A 25,377-nucleotide genomic window follows, 5' to 3' on the forward strand; every position below is an offset into this window, starting at 1 on the left:
GGCAGACCAGTGAAGCAGACAGACAGCCACAAAAGAAGGAAAATTGAGCTGGGGGAGATGGTCCAAAAAAAGAAAAAATCGGGGGAACACGTACAAGAGTCCAGTTTAACATAAGCATGGGGCATGTGAAGGCAAGTAACAGAAGATAAAAACAGAAGGTCTGATCCACATGGCAGATAATCTTTTATTCTAGGATGGGCATGTGAGCGGCGAGCCATTCAAGGTTTTGAGCCTGAGAGCAACACGGTCCTAAAGGTGTTTTCGGGCTCACAACAGCCACTCGCTGTTGTGTAGCCCGACCATGTGTGCCCAGCATGGGGTGTGACAGCCATGGAAACGGGGGCCTTTTCTAATTTTCCTCAAGGCACCTTGTGGGCTGGCTGGAACTCTAGGTGCTTCTGGAAGTTTAATTCAATGACAGTATTACGGATGGTGGGAGAGAGATGGGCATCAGGAAGACCATCCAAACTGAATTCAAAAGGAAGTGGACCATACTCAATTCATCTTTGTGTATCTCTGGCATCTAGAAGGGTGAAAATTGCTTAGAAGAGCACCATAAACGTTTAATAAATGAACAAATAGTGGGTGAATGTGAAGGGCAAGATTACTGCTTAAGGAAATACTCTTAGGACTCATTGATGGGGGGGTGGGGAGTGGCTTGGGGCAATGGAAGAACCAATGAATTTAGGAGTCAGGGCCCCCAAGCTCTAGAGCATCATGTGATTTTGAACATTTATTCATCAACGAACATTATTAATGGGCTAAGTATCGGGGGCACGGCAATGAATAAAATTCACCAAGTCCTGCTTTCCAAGATCTTATATACTAGCGGCAATTATAAGAAGAAAAATAAAGCAGGGTAGAGAGACAGAATGAAGAACAGGACAGGGAGGACTTCTTAGAAGATGGCCAAGGAAGGGCTCTCTGAGAAGGTGACGTGCCAGGGCAGAGGAGAGGTCACAAAGAAAGCCATGTGCGTATTTCACAAAGAGGCACGGCAGGCAGAGTGAACAGAAGTCCATGAGGTGTGTTTGAGGGAGAACAGTGAGGCCAGTGTGGCCGATGGAAGGGGTCGGAGGTAGAACCTGAGATCAGAGAGGAGCCTGGGGACACTGGTGGCTCACGACGACGACCACTTGTTACTTTGGGCAAGAAAGGAAGCCACTGGATTCTCCGTGACTTAAAAAGAATCATTTTGGCTCCTGTGGTTACAACAGACCATTGGAAGGTCACAAGGAGAAGCACACAGACCAGTCAGCAGGCTTTTGCGGCACGTCGGGTGAGGGAAATCGTGGCCGGTAGTGCAGCGGCAGCAGTGAGGGTTATAACAGCCAAGGTCTGGATTACGCTGGAAGGCGAGAGGCGGGAGACTCACTGGTATCTGCCTGTGGGATGTCAGGAATAGAAACGAAGGATTACACGGAAGCTTCCGGCCTCACGGCACCTGGATGAGTGGCACCGTCAGGAAGTGACAGGAGATCTAGGAGGAGTCTGGCGCGAGTCCAGTTCTCCACGTGAAGTGGAAGTGCCCACTTAAATACCCAGGTGGAGAAGTTGGAAGAGCCAGCTGGAAATTTAAGTCTGGAATTTAGAGGCGAGAGCTGGTCTGGAGATGCAAATTTGGGCTCATCAACACGCGAATAATATTCATACTGACGGGACTAGAAGAGATTCCCCTAAGAGCGAGTGTAGGCAGATGCTAGGAGTCCGCTGGGGTTGAAGAAAACTCACAAAAAAGGAAGTACTAAGCCAATAATAACTAACTCCCTCCTTGCAGAGGAGCATGTGAAACAGTGACCATGTATGAAGTTTCCTTGAAAATGGTTGTGCTTACATTTAAGACCGTATTATTAGGGCCAGGTGATGGGGGGACGGTATTGTTTAAAACCATACAGAAGCAAAAAGAAATAACTGGTTTTGAGAGAAAGGTGACAAGTTTAGTTTTAGAAATGTATCGAGATGATTGACCTAGGTGAACATCCAGGAGTAAATTTCAGAATTGGCGCAAAAATTTTTGGGAAGCCCAGGGAAGAGACTTAGGAGGTAATTGTCCCTAAATTTTGACCATTCTCTATCTATTTATAGCTCCCTACAGATATCTAAGTAAGAGGAGCTAAAGCTTCATAACCTTAAGTAAGTTAAGTTGTTCTACCCTCCTGTTTAGAACAGGTCGCAAAAAGCTCATGGGGCAGATATTTGGAAATAATTGTTGAAAACGGAATTTGGATCGTTTTTGACAGATTTCAAATGTGTTTGGTACTATGCTAAGTAGTTCACATTCACTCCAACCCTGTGATGTATAGAGATTTATCCTACCCATTATGGTTGAGAAAACTGACGTTCAAGAGGTTAATTACTACCAAGTTCACAAGTAGGATCTGGGCCAGAATTTGAACTCAGATCCATCTGAAGATGCCCAGCGTGCTCTGCCCACAGCCCCAGTGACCAGTGACCAGTAATTGGAACGACTAGATAGTCTCTTCCAAGAGCATCACTGTTACCTGAGCAAGGCCTTACAGTCTCTTTCTCTCTTGATTTTGGATATTCATGGATATCATAGTGAAATCTCTGCCTTCACTTTGTTAGAAATTCAGTCCTTTTTTTTTTTTTTTTAATGTTACTTATTTTTTGAGAGAGAGAGAGAGAGAGAGACAGAGCATGAGGGGCAGTGGAGGGGCGGAGAGAGAGGCAGACACAGAATCTGAAGCAGTCCCCAGGCTCTGAGCTGTCAGCACAGAGTCCGACGCGGGGCTCGAACCCACAAACCACAAGATCATGACCTGAGCTGAAGTCAGATGCTTAACAGACAGCCACCCAGGCGCCCCAAGTCTTTTTTTTTTTTTTTTTTTTTTTAATTTGAGCTCAACCCCAGCACTTTTTTCACTTACCTGTTGTCTTTTTCTGTTCGGGACCAGAAACTGTCTTCTTAGGAGATAATGACGGGATCCTAGACTGTGAACAAGAAACCAATTAGAGTAAGTTGCATACCCATGCAATTCACCACTTAGACCTAAAGTTTCCAAGGCACAGCTGTGGCTGGTGGTTTTCAGACCTGGACGAGATTTTTCTGAGGAAACTTTCAGAGAGGCAACAGTGATGGAAAAAGAGGACAGTCTCAAGCTTGGGAGGGACTGGTTTTAACAGCGTAATGCTTCCCTCCTTGTCAGGCATGTTCTCATGGGTTTATGTAGCTCTATTTATGTGGTTAAACAGAAAAGTACACCATCAAGGTCAATAAATGCCTGGTGATTTTTTAATTATTTTGTAAACCCGTGAGGAGGGATGGGCCAGATGTTGAGCCTGAAGCTTATCTTCATTTTGGGATCTTCTTTAAACAAAATAATACAAAATTACAGAGTCTTAGAAAGTGTCTGTGCAATGGAGGGGTCCTGAACTTAAGTTTGCACTGGCTTCATGGTAAATCCACTGCCATTTTGAAGAAGATAGTTCATTTAATGCTTTATAGCAAAGGGAGTTGTAAAATGCATTAACATTTGGTACCGATTCATATAGGAAGAGGTCATTGCTTCCCATCTGTCCTTATAATTTCCTGTTTGAAATAAGTGTCCTGACTTTCCGATTTTGAGACCAACTGAGCAAAGTGGGAGTGACCCAAACACAGAGAGCCCTCTGCACCACTGCCAGTGCGAGGTTAGCTCTGGAATGAGGCTACATCCTACTTCCGCACGTGGGACTAAGGAGAGCCAGGCACAGACTCTTTAAGAAGCAGATTGGTGTCATCATCGCTATGGGTAGAGCTCTCATTGTAATGCTTGGAGTTTATTGCAAGGCACATACTGTAAAGAAAAAATCAGGTAGGATAAGCAATTTCTCAAAGAGGAATGATCGGTAAGAAAAGGCAGTTTTGAAAAATAAATCCGATTTTAAAAGCTGTTTCGTTTTGGGTGGTGAAAGGTCATGTTACAAGGAGCTTAGAGGTCCTTAAGATGGCCGAACAGAGCTAGCAAACGACAAGCGAGTTTTTTTTTTTTTTTTTTTTTTATGTTGATAAAAGAAAGATATGAGTCGGATTTACCTCAACAGTGGCTGGCTTGAAGTGCCATGGGGAGATGGCGATTTAGGTACGGTATACACTCTTACCAAACCGTATTTATCTAAGAAAGAGAATGTTTTTGCTCTAGCCATGCGATGTTTACAGAACAGGGTAGGCTCTCTCCCTGTAAATTATATACCAGATGTCTGGGGACTGGTGTTGTTTCTAAATATAGTCAAGTTACTAATGTGTGGCACAGCGCGGCCTTCACAGAAGGCACCCGATCAGCCTGGCAAAACTTACAGGTGTTTTGTAAAACTAATTTTCACACTGATTCATCCTAAAGAGTTAAAGTGGACACTTAAAAAATCTTAGCTACCCAGTTAAAGTCTGACAAGATTGTAAAGTTCCTGAACTGTTGTATATGAAGCTATGTGTAATTTTGCTTGGTTTTGAGAGAAAGTGTGTCAATCGTTCTAATATAAATATAGCATGTCCATGTTGAAAGGGAAGATATTTTATACGCAACACAGCTGAATGGAAATTTGCAGTTGCCGAATTTCAGATTGTGAAGGCAGGAAATACGGAGGGGTGGAGGCTTAGGTCAAAACAGGAACCGGAATCTGATCTAGTACCTGTGATTCTCACACGTTATGGATTAATTTCAGAGATTCTTCTCCAGCATTACCGGGAATGAAGTGGGGTCGCTTGGGAGTTAAGCAAGCAGAGTTCACACAAACAAGGTGCCTCGAGTCCCATGCACGTGCTATAGGTCACTCCTTCGTTAGATGGACATACCTACACTTCAAAAAACGTAGCACGAGCTGTTGTTTGTTGGCTTAAATACATTTATAAATCCTTCAGTTGCTTTAGTTTATTAAACTGATAGCACTAAAAATTATTTTAATGCTGTTGTTTATGGTTCGAGTTTCTCTAGTTTTGGAAAACAATTATTTTTCCCTAAAATTCCTACAAGAAGCCCCCCTATTTACCAGTTTGTTTAGCAAAGACCACCAGGTTATTATTTACAGAGCAGGCTCTGTACTTGCTCATTCCCAGTCCCCCCCTCAACCCTGTCTGACTGTTGCTGGTGCTTGTCCCATTTTTGGTGGAAACTGAATCTTGGAAAAGTTAGATGACTTCATGGAAGCCACTGTCCTCAACTGGGATGCGAATCGTGGCCTGCCTGGCCCCTCCGTCTCTTTCCTCCTGAGCTTCTGTGCTCTAGCTTTATCTGTGTCTCATTTAATTCTCCTGCTCCCCGCCCCTCCCCCAACCTTCCACCCACTCCCCCATCCCCAGCCCAGTTCTTGTAGGAATAATGGCAGACAGCAGGGGGCCCATGCTTGATCTCTGCCTGATGGGCCAAGAGATTCCTCATCCAGCATATTTCCAGTGGTTTTGTAACTGACCTCCCACCACGCTGCCCTGTAGATTGTGTTTCACTCCCTTGTCATGCCTTTGGAGGTCATGTAAATAGAAACAGTACCAAAGACACATAGGGAAAACCTGGCTCAGCTTTTTTTCTCCCCACCATAATAGACCTAAGTCTTGGTGAAAAAGAAATTGAAGGTGCCACAGAAAGCTGTGTGACAGTCTGGGGAACAAGTGGTGGTTGGGGTACGGGGCGGTACCTTCAAATACTTCCATTTCTTTATTTTGGTCCTTCTGTTGCCTGTTTTCTAAATGATCCTTTTCCTTTCTTCCCCCCACCGCCTTCTTTTAGGAACACCAACCAGCAATGCTGAAATTGTTCAGAAGTATAATAGAACGATTTTGATGGGAAAACACATAAGTTTGCAAAAGGGGGATATCAAATTGCCGTCAGCTACAAATATTGTTCGCTTTGCTGCCCCTTAAAGCGGCAGCTCTAAGGGGCTCTACATAAATATACTAGATATGCCTCTTCATAAATATACTAGATAGAAATGAGCCCGAAATGAACCCAAAAGGCTATTTCTCTAAACTTTTCCCAATCTCAACATCTGGTTAATTGCCATTTAGCTAGTGACAATGAAAGAATAGGCAGCAATAATGAATCGGCATCATGTAATTCAGCATGTATCTTTTAGAGGTAAATTAAGGTAATGAATTTATTGAGCCAATATACAGGGGAGAAAACATGATCATTACAATCATTATAAATACTATAAATGATTATTTAAATTTATATATTTAAGCAAAGATTACTTAAAACTTTAATTTACTACTGCTCTTCTGAACAAGCTGAACTTAGTGATTTCACATATGTGATCTCTTTGAAAAGTTGTTATAATTTCCTTATTTAAATCTTCACAATGAAATTGATATGTGTTCTTAAGTTCTCCAGAGTTTTCACTCAGCAGTCAAGTTTACTTTAATGATAAAACAAACGTGTATGATTTTTATTTTTATTTTTTAAAGTTTATTTATTTTGAGCAGGGGAGGGGCAGAGAGCGAGGGAGAGAGGGAATCCTAAGCAGGCTCCTGACTGCCAGCACAGAGCCCGATACAGGGCTCAATCTAATGAACCGTGAGATCATGACATGAGCTGAAATCAAGAGTCGGATGCTTAACGGACTGAGCCACCCAGCTGCTCTGATGTGTATGATTTTTAAAGCATCAGGTTTCACCTCAGAAGCTGAAACTCAAAACATAGCTGTTCCCCCAAATAATATTATTTATGATGGCGACTTTGCACTTTGCTTAGCAAGAACATAACGTTCTAACTTCTTAGAAATGATTGCTTTGTCACCAAATATTATCCTATCAACAAATATTTATTGCTGTGCATTTCAATCCTACTTTTAATATATAATAGGAGTGTTGCACACGGGAAAGAAAGAATGCCCAAAAGCTACTAACAGTAAATCTTCTTTCAGTTGACAGCTCAAAGAATTGGATGTCTGGCTTGCTAATCTTCTGAATAAGCAGGAAATAATGCTGGCTGGAAAGGGAGAACAGAGCAGTGTCATAACTAACTCCAGTTAGATTATGTAGCTCTCTTTAAATGATGTTTCTTTTGGCTCTCATTTCTCACCTTTAAAATATAACTAATAGGGGTGCGTGGGTGGCTCATTCAGTTAAGCGTCTGACTCTTGGCTTCAGCTCAGGTCAAGATCTCAGCGTTCATGAGATTGAGCCTTGTGTAGGGCTCTGCACTGTCAGCGCAGAGCCTGCTTGGGATTCTCGCTGTCCGTCTCTCTCTGCCCCTTCCCCACTTGCACTCTCTCTCTCTCAAAAATAAATAATTTAAAGGAAAAATTTAAAAACTAGAACTAATAGTTGTCTATGCCTCGGCGAGTGTGAGGAGGAAGGGGGATCATGCACGCGGTGCTGGCACAGGTGTCCCACGTCCCAACGCATGTCCCACGTGGCGCAGGCTGGGCATCGGCCACCATTACCGTTACTGGTACATCAGGGGTAACAGGAAGAGAAGCTGTGCCCCCTCGCCCTCGGGATTTGTGTCTTCCACAACATCCCATAATATCACTGGATATAAAAAAGACTGATGATGGGCAGTTGCCTTCTGCCCTCTCTACCACGTTCACTCAGTCATGTCATGAATCCTGTGATATGTGGCCCACATTTTATTCAGTGAAATCGTTTGGACCTCCCTTATGGTGTTCTGGCAGAGTTCTTCTGTGAGACCATAATTGAGGAAGCCTGGGTCCACGTGAGACTTCTTTAAAGGTATGAAATCATAGGAGCAATGACGTGTTTCTAAAGTACTACACCTTACCGCGTTTCGCCTAATTTCCTGACCTATTCAGAAAGCTTCAGACATGCTTTTCATAAAATGTCTGTTTCTAACAGCTAAGTGACTTTATTTAAATTGTACTAGGACTGATCAGCAGGGTTTTTAAACATTATTTTTGTTTACTGCATCCTGTGGATCCTCAAAAGGAGGAAGAGGGAGTAGACAAGAAGACAGATATTAGCGAACATAATCCCATTACATCAGGAAGGCTCTCCCTCTAGCTAGCAGTGCTCCAGCTTATCAGCCAACGAGACCCCTTAAAGGAATGTTTTTCTGATTGGCACGGTCTGCATGTTTAATCACTGAAAAACCTCCACAGGTGATCTCTGGTGTAGATTAAATAGAATCAACCATGCTGATCCTGTTTAAATTACAAGAAAATCACCGGGCACCAAGCCGGTATCCTATAAAACCACCTGGGTGGACCACAAGGGTGGGAGAGATAGGGGTGGTTGGATGCCAGATGGCTCTGGGGGAGAGAAGGACATGTGGATTTCCACACGGGAGGGCACTGATTTTCTAATGGGAGGGGCGCATAGGCACGTAAGAAGGGGGAACTTGGGGGACAAGGTGGGTCAGTGCCTTTTTCTTCAGGATGTAGGGTCTTCAGAAGGGGTTGCCGACCACTGGTATGTGGAGAATCAGTGACCCCCGAGGGAGTCATTCAAGGACCCCCTTGGCATTATCGGTACCATTTCAAACATCAATGATAGTCTGCTCCTCCCAAGCCGTGACACCCCTTTCGAGGGCCCACTGGGCTTGTTCGAGGGCGCAGGACGTAGGGGTCAGCTACTCATTCTCCTTGGCAACCTGGCATAGCCCCTTTACACCTCAGGGCAAACTGTAAGGAGAGGACAGTCTGGGGGTGCAGAGAGAGGGGGGCATGGCAGGGCGGGCGTAGAAAGCAGAGAGGTGGGGTGCTCCTGCTGCTAGCCTTCCTAAAAGTGCCCAAAAAAGATTTTTGGGGGCGGGGCACCCGGGTGGCTCAGTCCGTTAAGCGTCCGGCTTTGGTTCAGGTCACAATCTCACGGTTGGTGAGTTCAAGCCCCACATCGGGCTCTGTGCTGACAGCTCAGAGCCTGGAGTCTGCTTTGGATTCTGTGTCTCTCTCTCCCTCTCTCTCTCCCTCTCCTCCTCCCGTTTGCACTCTGTTTCTCTCTCTCAAAAATACACAAACATTAAAAAAAAAAAAGGTTTTTGGAGTTCTGAGAAACCATGAAACAGGTACTTTTGGGGCATATCTAAGGGAACTTAATCCTCCCCTTCTTTGGAAGACAGTTCAAAGGGTACAGCAGTTCTGGGATAGGAAAGTTCCAGAACATGCTTTATAGCCCTTGGCATTCTGAAACTGCCAGGCTGTATCTTTTAGACAAGAATCAGACTTCCTGGTATATGGTCAGGTGTCTCAGTCACCTTGTTGAACAGAGACTCTGAAGAGTGTGTATTTCACAGGAACCGAGTGTGTCCGTCAGGGTTCACTTCTACTCACAGATCTCATCTTCTTTTCTAACAGGTTCCTGGGCAGACCGGTCACCACTACATGAAGCAGCAAGTCAAGGTCGTCTTCTTGCTCTGCGAACACTGCTATCCCAGGTGACGTATTAGCTATGGCTGGAAATACATCCCTGTCCCATGACCGTAGAACATTAACTTTCAAAAGTAATCAAAGAAAAAAGAATAAAGCTGCTTAATAAATGCTACCAGTCTTTTTTTTTTGTTTCAACCCCTATATCAGTCAGCTCTCTACTTTGCATTTAGCTTTGAGATTTCTTTATAAATATTTTGGTATAATCCTATGTCTTAATATACCGAGTTTCTCGTACAGTATACTTGCTCACTGAAACATATTTCAGCAAGAAGTCACTGGACGTATGTATTATTCATTTAGCACTTCAACTATGCTTTACTCTATACAATGTGTGCAGCTAATTGCAGAGAAAGTTTGGTCACAAAATATCCAAAAAGGGATAATCAGAGCAGATGCCCAAACAAGCTTTTTTACATTAATCTGTCCTCTGTGATGGCGAATTACCCATGAACGCTACAGAGCGATCACTTCTCTCCCTGCCCACTCCTCAGACTCACCAGAGGAAAAATGAAAAGCATAGATTCCTTACAGAAACACAGAGTCCTCTGGCTTAGCCTGCGCGTTGTTAAAATTGAATGACGTGATTCAGAAGCACACCCAGATCTGGAAGTCATTGTCCTGGTGCTTCCTGGTATCCGGGAGAAAGGGATGCTCTCGGGTGGCTGTGTGGGCATGGCCCTGGGACTCAGGGCACCTGCATGCCAGGTGGGTTCTTAAAGTGAATCACAACCTTCCTGACCTTCCTTTTTTCATCTATAAAGGGAACATGTAGGACAAGCTGCTCCTGTAGGGCTGTCCTGTGATAACAGAGTGACCATTTTGTTTGCTCATCACTTGATGGGGGGAAAAAAAAACCCACCCTGAGAAAAGTCAGTAATTTTCTGAACATAACCCACTCGGTCCCCCCAACCACCTACAGAAACCATCACGCAGTTCTTTGAGAGGAGAGCAGTCTCAGGATATTTTTCGACATGTATCTCATACACCCACACGCCAGCCAGGAAGAGTCAGAGGCTGCCCCCAGAGCCCGATGGGAAACAGAATCCAGACCTTTGCAGACGCTCGGCCACCTGGTCACCCTGGCGGGTGGCAGTTAGGAATTAGCTCCTTCAAGTCTGACTGCTGGCTAGACAATTCGAAATCTGTGAAAAGATAACTTAAGGGATCTAAAAAGTTGCCACCTGCTAGTGACAAAGGTTGGGGGTGAATCTTTTCCTGCCTTCATTTTAAGATTCATCCTGGTATTACAGGCCATGGCAGTGCGTCACGTTATGGGGGTTTGGCCACGAAAATCTTCCTCTTACAGTGTTTAGTATGATGGTCAATAGACAGTGAGTTACCAAAAATAGCAGGAAAGCACAGAATCTCATGTCCTAATATTTAATTAGTTTAGTCTGACATCATTAGTTTAACTGGAATAAAGTGTTTTATTGGTTTTGATTTGATTTTTAAAGTGTGTACTTGGTTTTGATTGGATAGTAAAATAAGATGGAACTCTTGCCATATGTGGGGTCCTGTAACAATAATTGCTTTACATACATCATGCTGTTTAATCCTCACGATGACCCTAAAACTTAGAGGTTAAGGTGCTCACCCAAATTAAAATAATTACTGCATTCTGGAACAAGGCTTCAAGCCCAAGTGTAACTGACTTGATGATCAGAGCTCTCAACCACAAGAATAGAACCTAGTCACTCCTATCCAGTGACAAAAGTTCACAACATGGCTCACTACAGTTTATTTTCCCCCCAGTCTGGGCTAACCTGTAATTTCACAGCCCCAAATCAAAACAAGTGACCCGGCCTATCAACAGTCTCCACTTCTACAAAGTAAAAAAGAAAACAATAACAGTAATCAAACCAATTCATAAAGACCACAGAAAGTTAAGGAGGCGGAATTTTATGAAAACATTCAGAATCTACTAAACAAAACAATTTAGCCGCTACAGGGTTTAGATACGGTGGTGGTGTTACAGTATTGACGAGTTTTGACAACGGACTGCCTCTATGGCGTCTGAACTGGCCTCTCCTGCTGAACTTAAACCTGCCTCCCTGAGTCTTTGGTCTTTCGTATCACTCACCAATGACCTTTATAAAGATGATTTCGTATACTTTCTTGCTCACCTTTCGAAATTATTCATGTCGTATTTAGGGTTACAATGTAAATGCAGTTACCATAGACCACATCACCCCGCTGCACGAAGCCTGCCTTGGAGACCACGTGGCGTGTGCAAGAACTCTGCTGGAGGCTGGAGCTAATGTAGGTACCGGTTAAAACCATTAATCACTTCACGTCTACGGACTAAGATAATCGCACAAAGTTCTCATGTTGCGTTTCTTTCCTTAGTAGTTTTCAAAAATTGCAGAATAATAAGAAATCACTTTGCTTCAGTGTTCTCAGTGCACTCCAAGAAGGATTTCTAGTCATTGCAAAAATGGGTAGCATGCTGACCTGAGCCGAAGTCGGACACTTAACTGACTGAGCCACCCAGGCACCCCAGGATGTTTTTCGTTAGATAAATTCTCAGAAACACAATTTCCCATTTCTCTGATTTACCACCAGCAAGGTGACCTCACCACAACGTTTGTCACCATCACATTTCTGGACTTTTTTCCTAGTTGAAAGGCACCTGACCGTTGAATTCGTTTTTGTTTGACTCTTGAGTATGTATTGATTTTCATGACTTTTACTAGCTGCATGGCCACTCTTGTGACTGACTCATCTACCACATCGTATTTCTGTTTAACTCTTGACTTTTAAAAGCTTTGCTTAATTGGTGCAGCCACTCTGGAAAACAGTGTGGAGGTTCCTCGAAAAATTAAAAATAGACCTACCCTATGACCCAGCAATAGCACTGCTAGGAATTTACCCAAGGGATACAGGAGTGCTGATGCATAGGGGCACTTGTACCCCAATGTTTATAGCAGCATTCTCAACAATAGCCAAATTACGGAAAGAGCCTAAATGTCCATCAACTGATGAATGGATAAAGAAATTGTGGTTTATATACACAATGGAGTACTACATGGCAATGGGAAAGAATGAAATATGGCCCTTTGTAGCAACGTGGATGGAACTGGAGAGTGTGATGCTAAGTGAAATAAGCCATACAGAGAAAGACAGATACCATATGGTTTCACTCTTATGTGGATCCTGAGAAACTTAACAGAAACCCATGGGGGAGGGGAAGGAAAAAAAAAAGAGGTTAGAGTGGGAGAGAGCCAAAGCATAAGAGACTGTTAAAAACTGAGAACAAACTGAGGGTTGATGGGGGGTGGGAGGGAGGGCAGGGTGGGTGATGGGTATTGAGGAGGGCACCTTTTGGGATGAGCACTGGGTGTTGTATGGAAACCAATCTGACAATAAATTCCATATATAGAAAAAAAATACATAAAAAAAATAAAAGCTTTGCTTGTTGATGCATATGAGCTAAATATCCTCTGTCATATTTACTGCACACATTATCCCAGTGATTTCTGTTGGGTCGTAGAACTGTTTGAAATGCCTAGCGTTTAATCTCGTACGGCTCTGTGACTCTCGTTGCTGAACTCTGGCTTGGTTTAGGTAAACGCAATCACGATAGATGGTGTGACTCCATTATTCAATGCGTGCTCACAAGGCAGTGCCAGCTGTACAGAACTTCTTCTGGAATACGGTGCCAAACCCCAGCTGGAGTCCTGTCTTCCTTCTCCCACACATGAGGCCGCCAGCAAAGGTGACTTAGTTATGGGATTAGGTGACAAGGGGAGGAAGTCCCTTTAGCAACGTGGAGTGCTGCATCTTGCTTTCAATGAGTAACTGCAGGGAACAGCATGAGGTGAGGCGCAAGGAGGTGGGCAGTGTCGAGAGTAAGCTCCTCTCTACTTTGTGTTGGCAGGCCATCACGAATGCCTAGAGATACTGATATCCTGGGGCATAGATGTTGACCAAGACATTCCTCATCTGGGAACTCCTCTGTACGTAGCTTGTATGTCACAGCAGTTCCACTGCATCCGGAAGCTTCTTTATGCTGGTAATTTTCTTTAAAACCTCTCTCGTTCTGTCCGTACACGTAAGCAATGATTCAGATCCATATTTATGTCTCTGAATAAACTGTGTAAAGATATCTCCCTGCTAAAAATGTTCTTATTCTAAGCATTGTTGCATGTAAGTACATAACCCATAAAAAAAGGAATTGCATTCTTGATAACTCCGCTTTATCTCACAAGTCCTAAAGTCCCCCTTGTAAAGATCATACAGTGTAAAACCTCAAGGTTGATATAGTGTTGCCAAATATGTATTTCTTCATGAATAAATCCATCACAAGGAATTTGAGGGGTAGTAACTGCTTAGCTACCTTGTCTTCTACCAATCATAAGAGCTCACGTGCTTGCCCCGACTTTGTCCTGTCCCATTTACCTACAAAGACTTAACGGCTTTTTGTTCTAACTTGAAACAAACCTATTCCTCAGCGTTCAGTGTTAGCCTCCTGAAAACTTGTCCTAATCTTTTGAGACCATAATGCTGTCTCCCCCTATAGGAACAGGAGCTTTTTTTTTTTTTTTTAATTTTTTTTCTTAATATTTGTTTTTGAGACAGAGACAGAGCATGAACAGGGGAGGGTCAGAGAGAGGGAGACACAGAATCTGAAGCAGGCTCCAGGCTCAGCTGTCAGCACAGAGCCCGACGCAGGGCTCAAACTCACGGACTGTGAGATCATGATCCGAGCCGAAGTCGGATGCTTAACTAACTGAGCCACCCAGGCACCCCAGGAACAGGAGCTTTTAAGGATGTGGATTATGTCTTTTTCCCCATCATCTCCTTTCCCTACCACAGCACCTCCCACGTGGTAGGTGCTGAAAATACACATAAAATGAGTAAAAGGATTTCCATGCTTTTTACTGTTTCTGCCATCATTTGGTCTCTGATACGCTCATAATATCTTAGCTAAATTATAAGCTTCTTTTTTTTTTTTTTTTTTTTTTAATTTTTTAATTTATTTTTGGGACAGAGAGAGACAGAGCATGAACGGGGGAGGGGCAGAGAGAGAGGGAGACACAGAATCGGAAACAGGCTCCAGGCTCCGAGCCATCAGCCCAGAGCCTGACGCGGGGCTCGAACTCACGGACCGCGAGATCGTGACCTGGCTGAAGTCGGACGCTTAACCGACTGCGCCACCCAGGCGCCCCTAAATTATAAGCTTCTTGCAGGGAGTTTCTACTTCGTTAGTTCACTCCCGTCATATCTGTTAAGTCTCAAATATGACTTCTGCTAATAACCGTTGACACACTATTATTTTCTGGCTGTGATCGCCCACGAATTTATAGAACTAGAAGAGTTTCTTCTTTGTTGCCTTTTTTCTTCTCTTTTCTTTTACTTTGCTAGGAACATTATTATTTCCACCAGACATTTTATATTGGGTAAGAAAGAGAATGCTGTTGGTAATTGTGGACTGATTGTTATTATCAGGCTCTGTCCTCCCATAAAACTAACATAACCAATAGAGTTTATGCTTTCTCCATGGAGATTTTGTTATGGACTGTCATTCTTTCACTAAACATTGTGTATTTGGTGAAAGAATATGAAAACAATTACATTTATTGAAATGTGAAAGTAGCAGGAAGGCCTAAAGGGACCCTTAAAATGTACTGCTTCTCGTAAACATCGTTAGTTTTATTGATGGTATCAGAAAGCAGAGTTGAAAAGGACTTACACATTTTTACCGATAGATATTTCTTGGTGTCATAACCACTTAGGTACTGGGAAATGAGATTGCTCTTTCCAGTATTACACAGTATTGATTCATTGCACATGTATTGAATGATCACCATGTGCCATGACTCGTACTCAGATAAAATAACTAAGCAATAAATAATTTAATAGGTAAGGTGGTTTTTTTTTTTAATGTAAGATTTTTAAAAAATTTACTTTGCACATGGAAATACAATGTGCCTTTCTACTTAAGAGGCTCGATGCCTTTATATATTTATCGACTTACATTGTATGAGAGAGAAGTGACAGGAAAGTCCGTGCACATTTTCCCCAAACAGCTCACACGTCTAGATTCATGAGTTTTCCAGGAAACACGAAGAGCTCTATTGCCTTAAAATAAATGAAAAGAATATGAGCAATAAACTCTTGAATGATCCTAAGCAATCTCAATCATGATGAAAACAGGTATGAGTGGGCCTCATCATGCTCTATTTGTAATACCAGTTAATATGATTACTTTGGGGGCTTTAAAGCCTTTAAAAATATTTTGTATTATGGGCTCTTTCAAGCATAGAGAAAAATATTAGAGAACAAACGTGCACTCTCCATCTATGTGTGTCAAGTTTTAATGTGTACATTTGAAGTGTGTGTGTGTAAGGGGGGGGCGGGAAATAACTCATTACAGACAGAGGTGAGGTCCATTTGGCATCACCCTTTTCTGCGTGCATCGAGGTAAGTGACTGGTCTAACGGTTTTTGTTTAGATTTCTCATCATTCCTTATTTACACGTAGGTGCCGATGTACAAAAAGGCAAATACTGGGACACCCCACTGCATGCAGCTGCCCAGCAGTCCAGTACGGAAGTTGTAAACTTACTGCTGGAATTTGGAGCCGATATCAATGCCAAAAATACAGAGCTTCTCCGACCTGTAGATGTAGCGACTTCCAGCAGTTTGGTGGAAAGATTGTTGCTTCAACATGAAGGTAGGAATACTTGTGGGCACTTCAAAACACAGGGCGCCTGGGTGGCCCAGTATGTGGGTCCTCTGACTCTGGTTTTCAGCTCAGGCCATGATCCCAGGGTCTTGGGATAGAGCCCTGCATCGGGCTCTGTGCTGAGGGTGCAGCCTGGTTAACATTCTCTTTTTCCCTCTGCCCCCACCCCCAGCTTGTGCTCTCTCTCTAAAAATAAAAGAAAAAACAACCAAAAAAGAAAAAAAAAAACCCACAAAAATACATTTGCCTGAAATCAATGCAAAGTTAAAGACTTTTTGTTGACATGTAAAATGATAGTGGCATAACATTTAAAATATTTTTTTGAAGATGATTTTTTAACTTAGGTTCTATCTGTAAAGAAGATAGCACAATGATCTCAATTTTCTTTTTTTTATCTTACCTAAAGTCTGTATATGTTTGGTTAAGTTAAACGTATTCAGTTTGTTTGACAATAATCCATATGTAATTCTGTTTAATATCTGCTGATAAATATTTAGAAACATGCCCCCTTTTCTAAGGGCACATGGCTTCTATAATGTTATAGAAACAGAATCAGGAAATACTTTCATACCTAAGACTTTTGTTATTCAAAAAAATTTTTAATGTTTATTTTTTGAGAGAAAGAGAGAGAATGTAAGCAGGGGAGAGGCAGAGAGAGAGAGAGAGAGAGACACACACAGAATCCGAAGCAGGCTCCAGGCTCTGAGCTGTGAGCACAGAGCCCGACACGGGGCTCAAACCCGTGAGCTGTGAGATCATGTCCTGAGCCACAGTCAGATGCTTAACTAACTGACTGAGCCACCCAGGTTCCCCAAGACTTTTGGTATTTTAAAACAGAATTTCTTAAGCGTGGCTCAGACACTATAATAAAATTTGTTTTGGCTTAACTAGTAGACCTAATTTGAGAAAAAGATACAACTTAAAACTTTCCCCCTTTAGTGCCTAACATTATTGGGTCTTTTGATTTACATGTTCTTCGAAAAGCAGAATTTATTTCTGAGGCTTTACATGCAATAACAATTTCATAAGCCTCAGGATTATAATGTTTTAAAGAACCCATATGGAATATACCACAATTACAATAAGAGCTTATAAATAAAAGCCACTGAAATGCTTATGTAAATGTCTCTAGCACAGCGGTCGCACCACCCTACTTTACCTCAAAGCACTGAAGCTTATGGTTTGTTTTGTGCATCTTACAACATATAAAAATCCATTTGGATTTTAATTAACAAATGCCTTCCTGTCTTTTGCAGCTACTCCAAGCAGCCTTTGCCAACTTTGCCGACTCTGTATCAGAAACTACATAGGGAGGCCGAGACTGCACCTCATCCCCCAGCTCCAGCTGCCAACGTTGTTGCAGAATTTCTTACAGTACCGATAAGGCAGGGAAGTAATGCTAAATACTTGCGAAATCAAAACATTTCTGTCTCATCTGCATAGTGAATATTTCATAGTAAAATATGCTAAACACAGTATATAAGAGATTGTGAGGCCCTGGGGAAGAAGTGAAATGTCAATTTAAATTTTAAGTGTACTACTGTTTTACGCATTTTCACTGTTTTTTTTTTTTTTTTTGGACTATAGCATATTTAAAATATCTATATATCATTAGCTATTCCCATGTACCCTTTTTGGTGTAGAAAAAAAGAGAAATTTTCATTTCAATGTTTCTTTTTATGAAAAAAAAATGTGAACTCTTACTGAAACTACGTACTTTAAAAGGCCTCCATTCTGCCAATAATGCATTAACTTTTAAATTTTAGCTGCTGTAATTGGTGATCTCTGTGTATTTTTTACATTAATGCAAAATACGCGTATGGTTTAGAAAAGAACAACTACTACCCTTTTTGAAATAAAGATGGCTGTCATTGACGAAACCCGCCGCGTCAAACGTGCCCTTGTCATTATAATCATCAGTTCATCAAGAAAAGATAAACTGCCCCCTCCCTGCACAGATCTCACTAGTCACTTTGCCACCTTAAATGTCCCCATTCCAGAAACGGGTTGGACTAAGGTTATGGCTCCTTCCATCTCTTCCTGGGATGGTCGGAACCTTACACCTTTGCTAAGACTATTTTAAGACTTCCTCCTTCTCCAGGGTAGCCTCATAAGGCCTCTCTACAGTGCTTTTGTACGAAGCACTCCAGCCTTCTTCCATCCAGAAACTGTCACTAGCTGGTGGTACCTGCAGACGGAAGACCATGAACTTCATACCCAGTTGCGAAAGAGGCCCTTCCTGGGCCATGCTTTAGGGATCAGGGCAGTCCAAGGCTGTGGAAAACAGAAGATAAAATCTCCTTCGATTGTGGGGTGTGCAAAGAAAAGGAAAAGGCTGCGCCACTTAGCAAACTTAGACACCTTACAAAATTTACCCCATACGTACACCCTACTAGTGCTGTTTCCAATCCTTCTTATGCAAAGCAAAGGTTGAGGCTTAGACCGTGTTAGCAAGGGGGTATAGCGTTACAAAGTAGTGTCTTCGGCAAGGTTAATACTGTGTTTATTTTCTTCTGCCTTAAACATACTTTAGCGCGGTATAAAACATAATAAACTGTGTCTTCTTTGTAATTTAGACTAAGTTTGAGTCTATTGTGGACTGAGAAATAAGATAGGATACTTACTATAGTGTAACATAGAAAATGTTTTGATGAGTTTTATAAATTTATCAAAGTTTGATAAAGTATTTTGACCACTATTTTAACAAGCCCAGGGGCCTATTTTTTCCTTTCTTCTCGGTTCTTGGCTGAATTTTGGATACCTACGGGAAATAAACTATTCTTGAATGTAACCCCAAAGTCACTAAGATCGCATCGTTAAGTCGTGTTTAGATTTTCAAAAATAGAAATAAGGCTGTAGCATGTGTTGTTAAAAAAATGTTTTCTGTGTGCCTAGAGACTTTTAAATGAGGCTATTCTACTAAATAGCTCAGCCTAACAAATTTATAATGTCCTCATGAATAATGTGCATTTAATTGTTTAATTATAGAGTAACCTCATTACATATAATTGGGTATTCAGACTGCTTTTTTAGTGAAACAGGTGTTGACTAGTATTTTCCCTGAGCTAGACATATGTAGGCTTAGGGTGTAAGGTAATATAATTCGTCCCTTTTCACTGGGCTTGTGCCAATAAGTACACATCAATATTAAAATTAAAACGGATACTTTAAAATTTTAGTATGCTGATACCTTTTATCTTTGCTTGGGTATGATTGTCTTATCGAAGAAGTGTTCTAATTTAACTGTATCATATGTTTGTTAACATGTTAAAGTGTGACTATTATCACTGGAATAAAACACTTTTTTTTTCTGTTCTAATTAGTATTTGGTTTTATAACTGAAGGTAATGGAGAATAAGATTCAGTTGCCCTAATTTTTTTCAACATTAGTTTCAGATCACTGTATTATGGGCATTAGGAGAGTAGTGCAGACTGAAACAGATACTTTGAAGGCTTTCTAATCCAAATCTTACTGTGTGCGCACACACACACACACAAAGATCTAAGGACAAAATCCCACAAAGGCAAAGACCAAGCGACACCAAACTATTTGACATGAGATTAAAGTACCATGAAATTTTTTTTTTGTTTTGTTTTTAAAAAAATTTTTTTTTAACGTTTATTTATTTTTGAGACAGAGAGAGACAGAGCATGAACAGGGGAGGATCAGAGAGAGGGAGACACAGAATCTGAAACAGGCTCCAGGCTCTGAGCTGTCAGCACAGAGCCCGATGCGGGGCTCGAACTCACGGACCGTGAGATCATGACCTGAGCCGAAGTCGGTGGCTTAACCGACTGAGCCACCCAGGCGCCCCTAAAGTACCATGAAATTAATTACTGTAGTAAGGCACTGCTGAAACATTTATTTTGTAGGAAAAGGTATTTAATTTCTCCTCTTGTTTTAGCCACAAAGTATATTTGATGTTTCCAAAGAAGTGAACAGAGACACTATGTGAAACATGGCCCCTTTGGAAAAGAAGGTCTAAATGTACTGTGTTCATTGCTCTGTGATGGTCTTGAACCCAAGTGACTGTGGCTATCTGTTTACAAAGTAACTTTATAAATTATTCTCTCTCCCGGATTAGTCTCACTTGTTTACTCTAATTTTTCAACTTTCTTATTCTAATTATCATTTATAATCAGTTTATTTCAAGGCCTGCCTTCTCTCTCTTAAAAACCTAAACAATCGTTGTCATATTTTTCAGTGTTGGTGGCAGGAAATTTATTCAGAAAATTCAGGTGTAGGGCACCTGGGTGGCTCAGTTGGTTTAGTGTCAGACTCCTGATTTTGGTTCAGGTCATGATCTCAACGGTTCATGGGATTGAGCCCCACATCTGGCTCTGTGCTGACAGTGCAGAGTCTGCTTAGCATTCTCTCTCTCTCTCACTCTCTCTCTCTCTCTCTCTCTCCTACTCATGCATGCTCCCTCTTTTCAAAATAAATAAATAAATATTTTTTAAAAAAGGAAAAAAGGGGAGCCTGGGTGGCTCAGTCAGTTGAGCAACTGACTTCGGCTCAGGTCATGATCTCACGGTTTTTGAGTTCGAGCCCCGCGTCGGGCTCTGTGCCAACGGCTCAGAGCCTGGAACCTGCTTCTGATTCTGTGTCTCCCTGTCTCCCTGCCCCTCCCCCACTCATGCTCTGTCTCTGAAATAAACATTAAAAAAAATTTTTTTTAATAAAAGAAAAGGAAAAAAAATTGAGTGAGTTATTACCCCTCCATCTGCTCTAGGACCTTAAACAATTCACTTCAGCTCTCGAGGTCTCAGTTTTCTCCTTTTTTAAATGATAGGTATCTTCCCATTATGAGTAGTATGCTCAAATTCAAGGAGTCTTTTAATAAGTAACTTTTGAAATTCAGATACTTTTTTTTTTAATTTTTTTTTTTTCTTTTTTTTCAACGTTTTTTTTAATTTATTTTTGGGACAGAGAGAGACAGAGCATGAACGGGGGAGGGGCAGAGAGAGAGGGAGACACAGAATCGGAAACAGGCTCCAGGCTCTGAGCCATCAGCCCAGAGCCTGACGCGGGGCTCGAACTCACGGACTGCGAGATCGTGACCTGGCTGAAGTCGGACGCTTAACCGACTGCGCCACCCAGGCGCCCCCAGATACTTTTTTTTTTTAATGCTTATTTATTTTTGAGAGAGAGAGCGAGGGATACACAAGCTGAAGCAGGCTCCAGGCTCTGAGCTGTCAGTACAGAGCGTGATGCGGGCTCAAACTCAGGCACTGTGAGATCATGACCTGAGCCAAAGTCAGATGCTTAACCAACTGAGCCATGTAGGCACCCCTCAGATACATTTTTCAAAACATTTTTGGTGTCTAAGAGGCTTACCTTATAGATACTAATTTTACAAAGCACATATTCAGGCGTATAAAAGCCAACTTTATTCTTCTTGTAGAACTTCACGTTTATCGCGAGCTTCCCTTTCACCCAGTGAAATCTGGCCACTTTGGGGTAAACTCATTCAATTCAGTGCTTTCTCAGTCTCTCAGGTACACTCTTCAGATGAGGCCTGTTAATGCCAGTCTTTTTTCTTCCCTCCCCATTCTTTCTGGGGTAGCATCTGAATTCCAAAAGATTCTGTGAAACCCACTTTTCGGTGGGAGTGTTCACTGGCCAGGGTGTGCCCCGGGAAGACTCCTGTGTCAGAGGAACCAGTGTTTGCGTCAGGAGACAGAACACAAAGGGCCTTTTACAGGGAAGCTCCCAGTGGGAAAGTCAGAAAGCACACTTGATTCTCCCTCAACTACTCTTGCCTCCTTGCCTCTGCCCCTGCTGTTCCTCTGCCTGGAACGCTCCGCCCGCTACCTTGTCATTGCTGTATTCGGGCACACGCTGGCTACAAAATGACTCCTCCCCTTTGAGTTGCAAGTAATCTCCCTGTTTGAGAACGGTTTGCTCCTTGTTGAGCAAAATATCCTTGTGAAGTAAAGCTCTCTGAATTTTCTCTCCGCAGGCGATCCATCAAAAACCACCGACTTTGATGGCTATCTGACTGGTATCTTACAGGGTGGATCTTACAGGGTGACTGTGGATTAATGCAGACTTCATCAGGCAGTAACTCCAATTATAGCCATCCCCCCCCCCCCCTTTTGACATCTCTTTACTGGAATAAATCACCACAGTCCTAGCAACTGTGATGCCATTACCCATCTGGAAAGTACCTTTCCCCTCTGTCACAATCTGCAAGAACCACCAAAAGCAGTTTGCTTTTATTTATCAGGACCCATAGTGCACGCTCACGATCTTGCCGTAGGGTCAAATCCGTTTTCGTGCTTTCTGCCGGAAGACGAGCCAAGGTTTCTAAGTGTCTTCACATTCCACAGAACATCACATGTGCACTCTACAGATGATGCCATGCTGACTGGACCTGGATCTTGATGCCTTAGTAAGAAGCAGGTCAACTAGTGGAAAAGGGAAACCTCACTCCACCTATAAAGCAACGGATCCCTCAGCATCCAGTCGGGAAGACGGAAGTTAACTACACAATTTAAACAAGAACTTAATCTAAGGAAGTGGTTAAACAGATGCCGGCGAACTGAAAAACTAAAATGGGGCCATCAAATTAACAGAAATAGACGATTCAGGAAGCAATTGCTCGTGCTAGAGAACACAGTTAAGAAGTGCGGGCTGTAAGAGCCGAGAACTCGAAGGGAAACTTCTATGGACTGACTTTTTGCAGGGTGAGAGTACACAGCTGGAGCCAAGGCTTCGGAAGCTCAGAGTAAAATCCGGGACTCTTTAAGGAGGGCCGCTTCTCAGGGCTTGGTAAACGTCTGAACCGTTAAGATGAAATCTGCTCCAGGAGAGCCAAAGAAAGTTGGAGATCCAACCACCTGCCCCTGCCAGGTTATGCTTTGTTGCTGCGGCAACACCCCTGCAAATTCATGTGGAAACAGCAAGCGCCTTTTCCCCTCCCTTTCCTTCCTGGCCTCCCTCTAGCTCCCCCTATTGGCAAAGTTTAATAAAGCTTTCAGCAAAGGAGAAATCACATTGTGGTGATAAGACGGGCTAAATATAGAACGTGTTTGAAACAGAGATGTATCTGCTTATCAACTGGCACAGTTATTACGGGAAGGCTTTAACCCTTAGCAAAACTTTGCTCAATTAAGCCCCAATCTGTAGCCTAATCAAGCTCCTTAGCTGTTACCACCTAAATCTTGGGTTAGCACTCATGCTAAAACCTAAACACTTTCTCTAACCCTAATGAGTTCGTTATTTCCCAAAACTCATAAAAAACTCACATATCGGGACGCCTGGGTGGCTCAGTCGGTTAAGGGTCGGACTCTTGATTTTGGCTCAGGTCATGATCTCATGGTTTGTGGGTTTGAGCCCTGTGTTTGAGCCAGTGTGGAGCCTGCTTGGGATTCTCTCTTTCCCTCCCTCTCTCTGCCCTCCCCTGTGCTTTCTCTCTCAAAATAAATAAATAAACTTAACTTAAAAATCCTTACATATCACAGATTATATCATCTGTACTTTTGTTCACAGTAGTCATTCTGTGTGGAATTGTCCCCATCCCCCCATCCCACAGATTTCCATGATCGTCTTAGAAACAACTTATTCTTACTGAGATCTTACTATGTACTGCACACCCTTCTAGGCTCTTTGCACATTTAACTTTATTTAATCATTAACACAACCCTGAGGGGTATAACTTATTTATTTCCACCTTTTAAACATTTTACAACTTGCCCAAAGTCACATAACTAATAAAAAGTAGAGCTGGTCCTCCAATGCCTGTCATAAACAATTTAAAATATCGCCTCATAAAATCCAAATCAAATGTCACCTTCTCTGAAAAGACTCCTAGAGTCCCTCAATCCAAATTACATGCTTCCTCCCCGATATATTTTTACCATGCCGGAGCTTTTCAGTGTACATGATCTTTTCACTGGTATTTATATCTGTGCACCTTCTATAAATAATCTAGTGCCCAGCTGCCTAATAGAACCCCCTGCGATGACAGCATTGTATCTGTGCTGTCCAACATGGGCAGCCAGCAGCCACACGTGGATATTGAACAGATGAAACGCAGCAAGTGTCACTCATGTTATTCTATTTTATTTAAATTTATATATAAATAGCCACAGGTGGCTAGGGGCCACCATATTGGATTGTGAAGATGGAGTGAGTAACACAGTACAGAACAGTTACTCATTCGTGAAAAACTTCACTGGGCAAAAAGAAAACACTTCCATAGCTTCGTTCTTCTCTTTCAAACCATATACAGACTCACACTGACTTACTTTATTATTAATTTTCTAATGTTTATTTATTTATTTATTAATGCTTTTTATTTGTGTTTGAAGGAGAGAGAGAGACAGAGCATTAGTGGGGGAGGAGCAGAGAGAGAGGGAGATAAAGAATCCGAACCAGGCTCCAGGCTCTGAGCTGTCAGCACAGAGCCTGATGCAGGGCTGAAACTCACTAACTATGAGATCATGACCTGAGCTGAAGTCGGATGCTTAACTAGCTGAGTCACCTAGGTGCCCCTAATGTTTATTTATTTTTAAGAGAGACAGAGAGAGCAGGGAGAGGCAGAGAGAAGGAGACACAGAATCCAAAGAGGCTCCAGGCTCGGAGCTGTGAGCACAGAGCCCAACTTGGGACTCGTACCCATGAACCTCGAGTTCATGACCTGAGCCAAAGTCCCAGGCTTAACTGAGCCACCCAGGCGTCCCATGGTTTGCTTTATTAATAAATCTCTATATGAATAAACATGCCACAAAACATTATATAGCTTCACTATCAAACTCTATCCCATATTTTATCTTGCATAATATGCATCTACATGCCACACTGGTGTTTTTTTGCAAAACTTTTTGAAGGATTTTAACAAATTTGTTGTGTAGTTTATAACTGTCGATGCTACACTTTTTTTCCCTCTGCATTGTTCACTGATAAATCCCAAGTAACTAGGTCAGTGCCTGGCACATACTAGGGACTCAAATAATTGTTGAATGAATGAATCATCTATACCAGGGCATCCTTGTGAAATGGGAAAACTTACAAATTTTTATAAACAATGTAATAACTAAGGAAATAGGTTAAGTCTGTAGATATTAGACATTTATTCATTTTAATTTCGAAAATTTTTTCTTTGGCGTTTTGGAGCAAATACTCTACCATTTCTGATTTCTAAACAAAAACTGACCTTGTCTTCTGGAAGCTTCTCCCATCCTCAAAATGCTTGACCGACAATAGGCCTTTGGCTGGGCTGAATCCACAATATCTAAAAAGTAAATTTGGAAGGACAAAGGGTTGAGAGAAGACAGGCTAAGTACAACCAAGATTGGGGCCAGGAATCGCCCCAGACCAGAGCGTCAGCTCTGCAAACTGGGGAGCGCGCGAGGCCCAGTGCC

The 25,377-nt window shown here is 42.3% G+C and overlaps 1 protein-coding gene and 1 long non-coding RNA gene across 4 annotated transcripts in view; one reads left to right on the forward strand and one right to left on the reverse strand.

The window, feature by feature from the left end:
• The window catches only part of ASB5 (ankyrin repeat and SOCS box containing 5), a 55,770-nt gene extending 32,767 nt beyond the window's left edge, over positions 1 to 23,003 (forward strand). For 2 of the 3 annotated variants that reach the window (XM_049631797.1, XM_049631799.1), the window contains exons 2-8: positions 9,247 to 9,326; positions 11,473 to 11,580; positions 12,886 to 13,036; positions 13,199 to 13,333; positions 15,805 to 15,996; positions 17,265 to 17,393; positions 21,968 to 23,003. In XM_049631797.1, the coding sequence (XP_049487754.1) occupies positions 9,247 to 9,326; positions 11,473 to 11,580; positions 12,886 to 13,036; positions 13,199 to 13,333; positions 15,805 to 15,996; positions 17,265 to 17,392 (794 nt within the window). In that variant the 3' untranslated portion in view covers position 17,393; positions 21,968 to 23,003. The remainder of the gene's footprint in view (positions 1 to 9,246; positions 9,327 to 11,472; positions 11,581 to 12,885; positions 13,037 to 13,198; positions 13,334 to 15,804; positions 15,997 to 17,264; positions 17,394 to 21,967) is intronic. The other variant, XM_049631798.1, reaches the window with a different exon arrangement.
• Positions 2,647 to 25,356, reverse strand: LOC125923475 (uncharacterized). Its single transcript, XR_007458053.1, has 4 exons — positions 25,170 to 25,356; positions 15,299 to 15,402; positions 9,223 to 9,383; positions 2,647 to 2,952 (listed from the first exon to the last, which is right to left on the reverse strand). It is a non-coding gene; the product is annotated as an uncharacterized LOC125923475 (long non-coding RNA).
• Positions 25,357 to 25,377: the final 21 nt, after the last annotated feature.

Source organism: Panthera uncia, chromosome B1 (assembly GCF_023721935.1).
Source record: "Panthera uncia isolate 11264 chromosome B1, Puncia_PCG_1.0, whole genome shotgun sequence".
Lineage (NCBI taxonomy): Eukaryota > Metazoa > Chordata > Mammalia > Carnivora > Felidae > Panthera > Panthera uncia.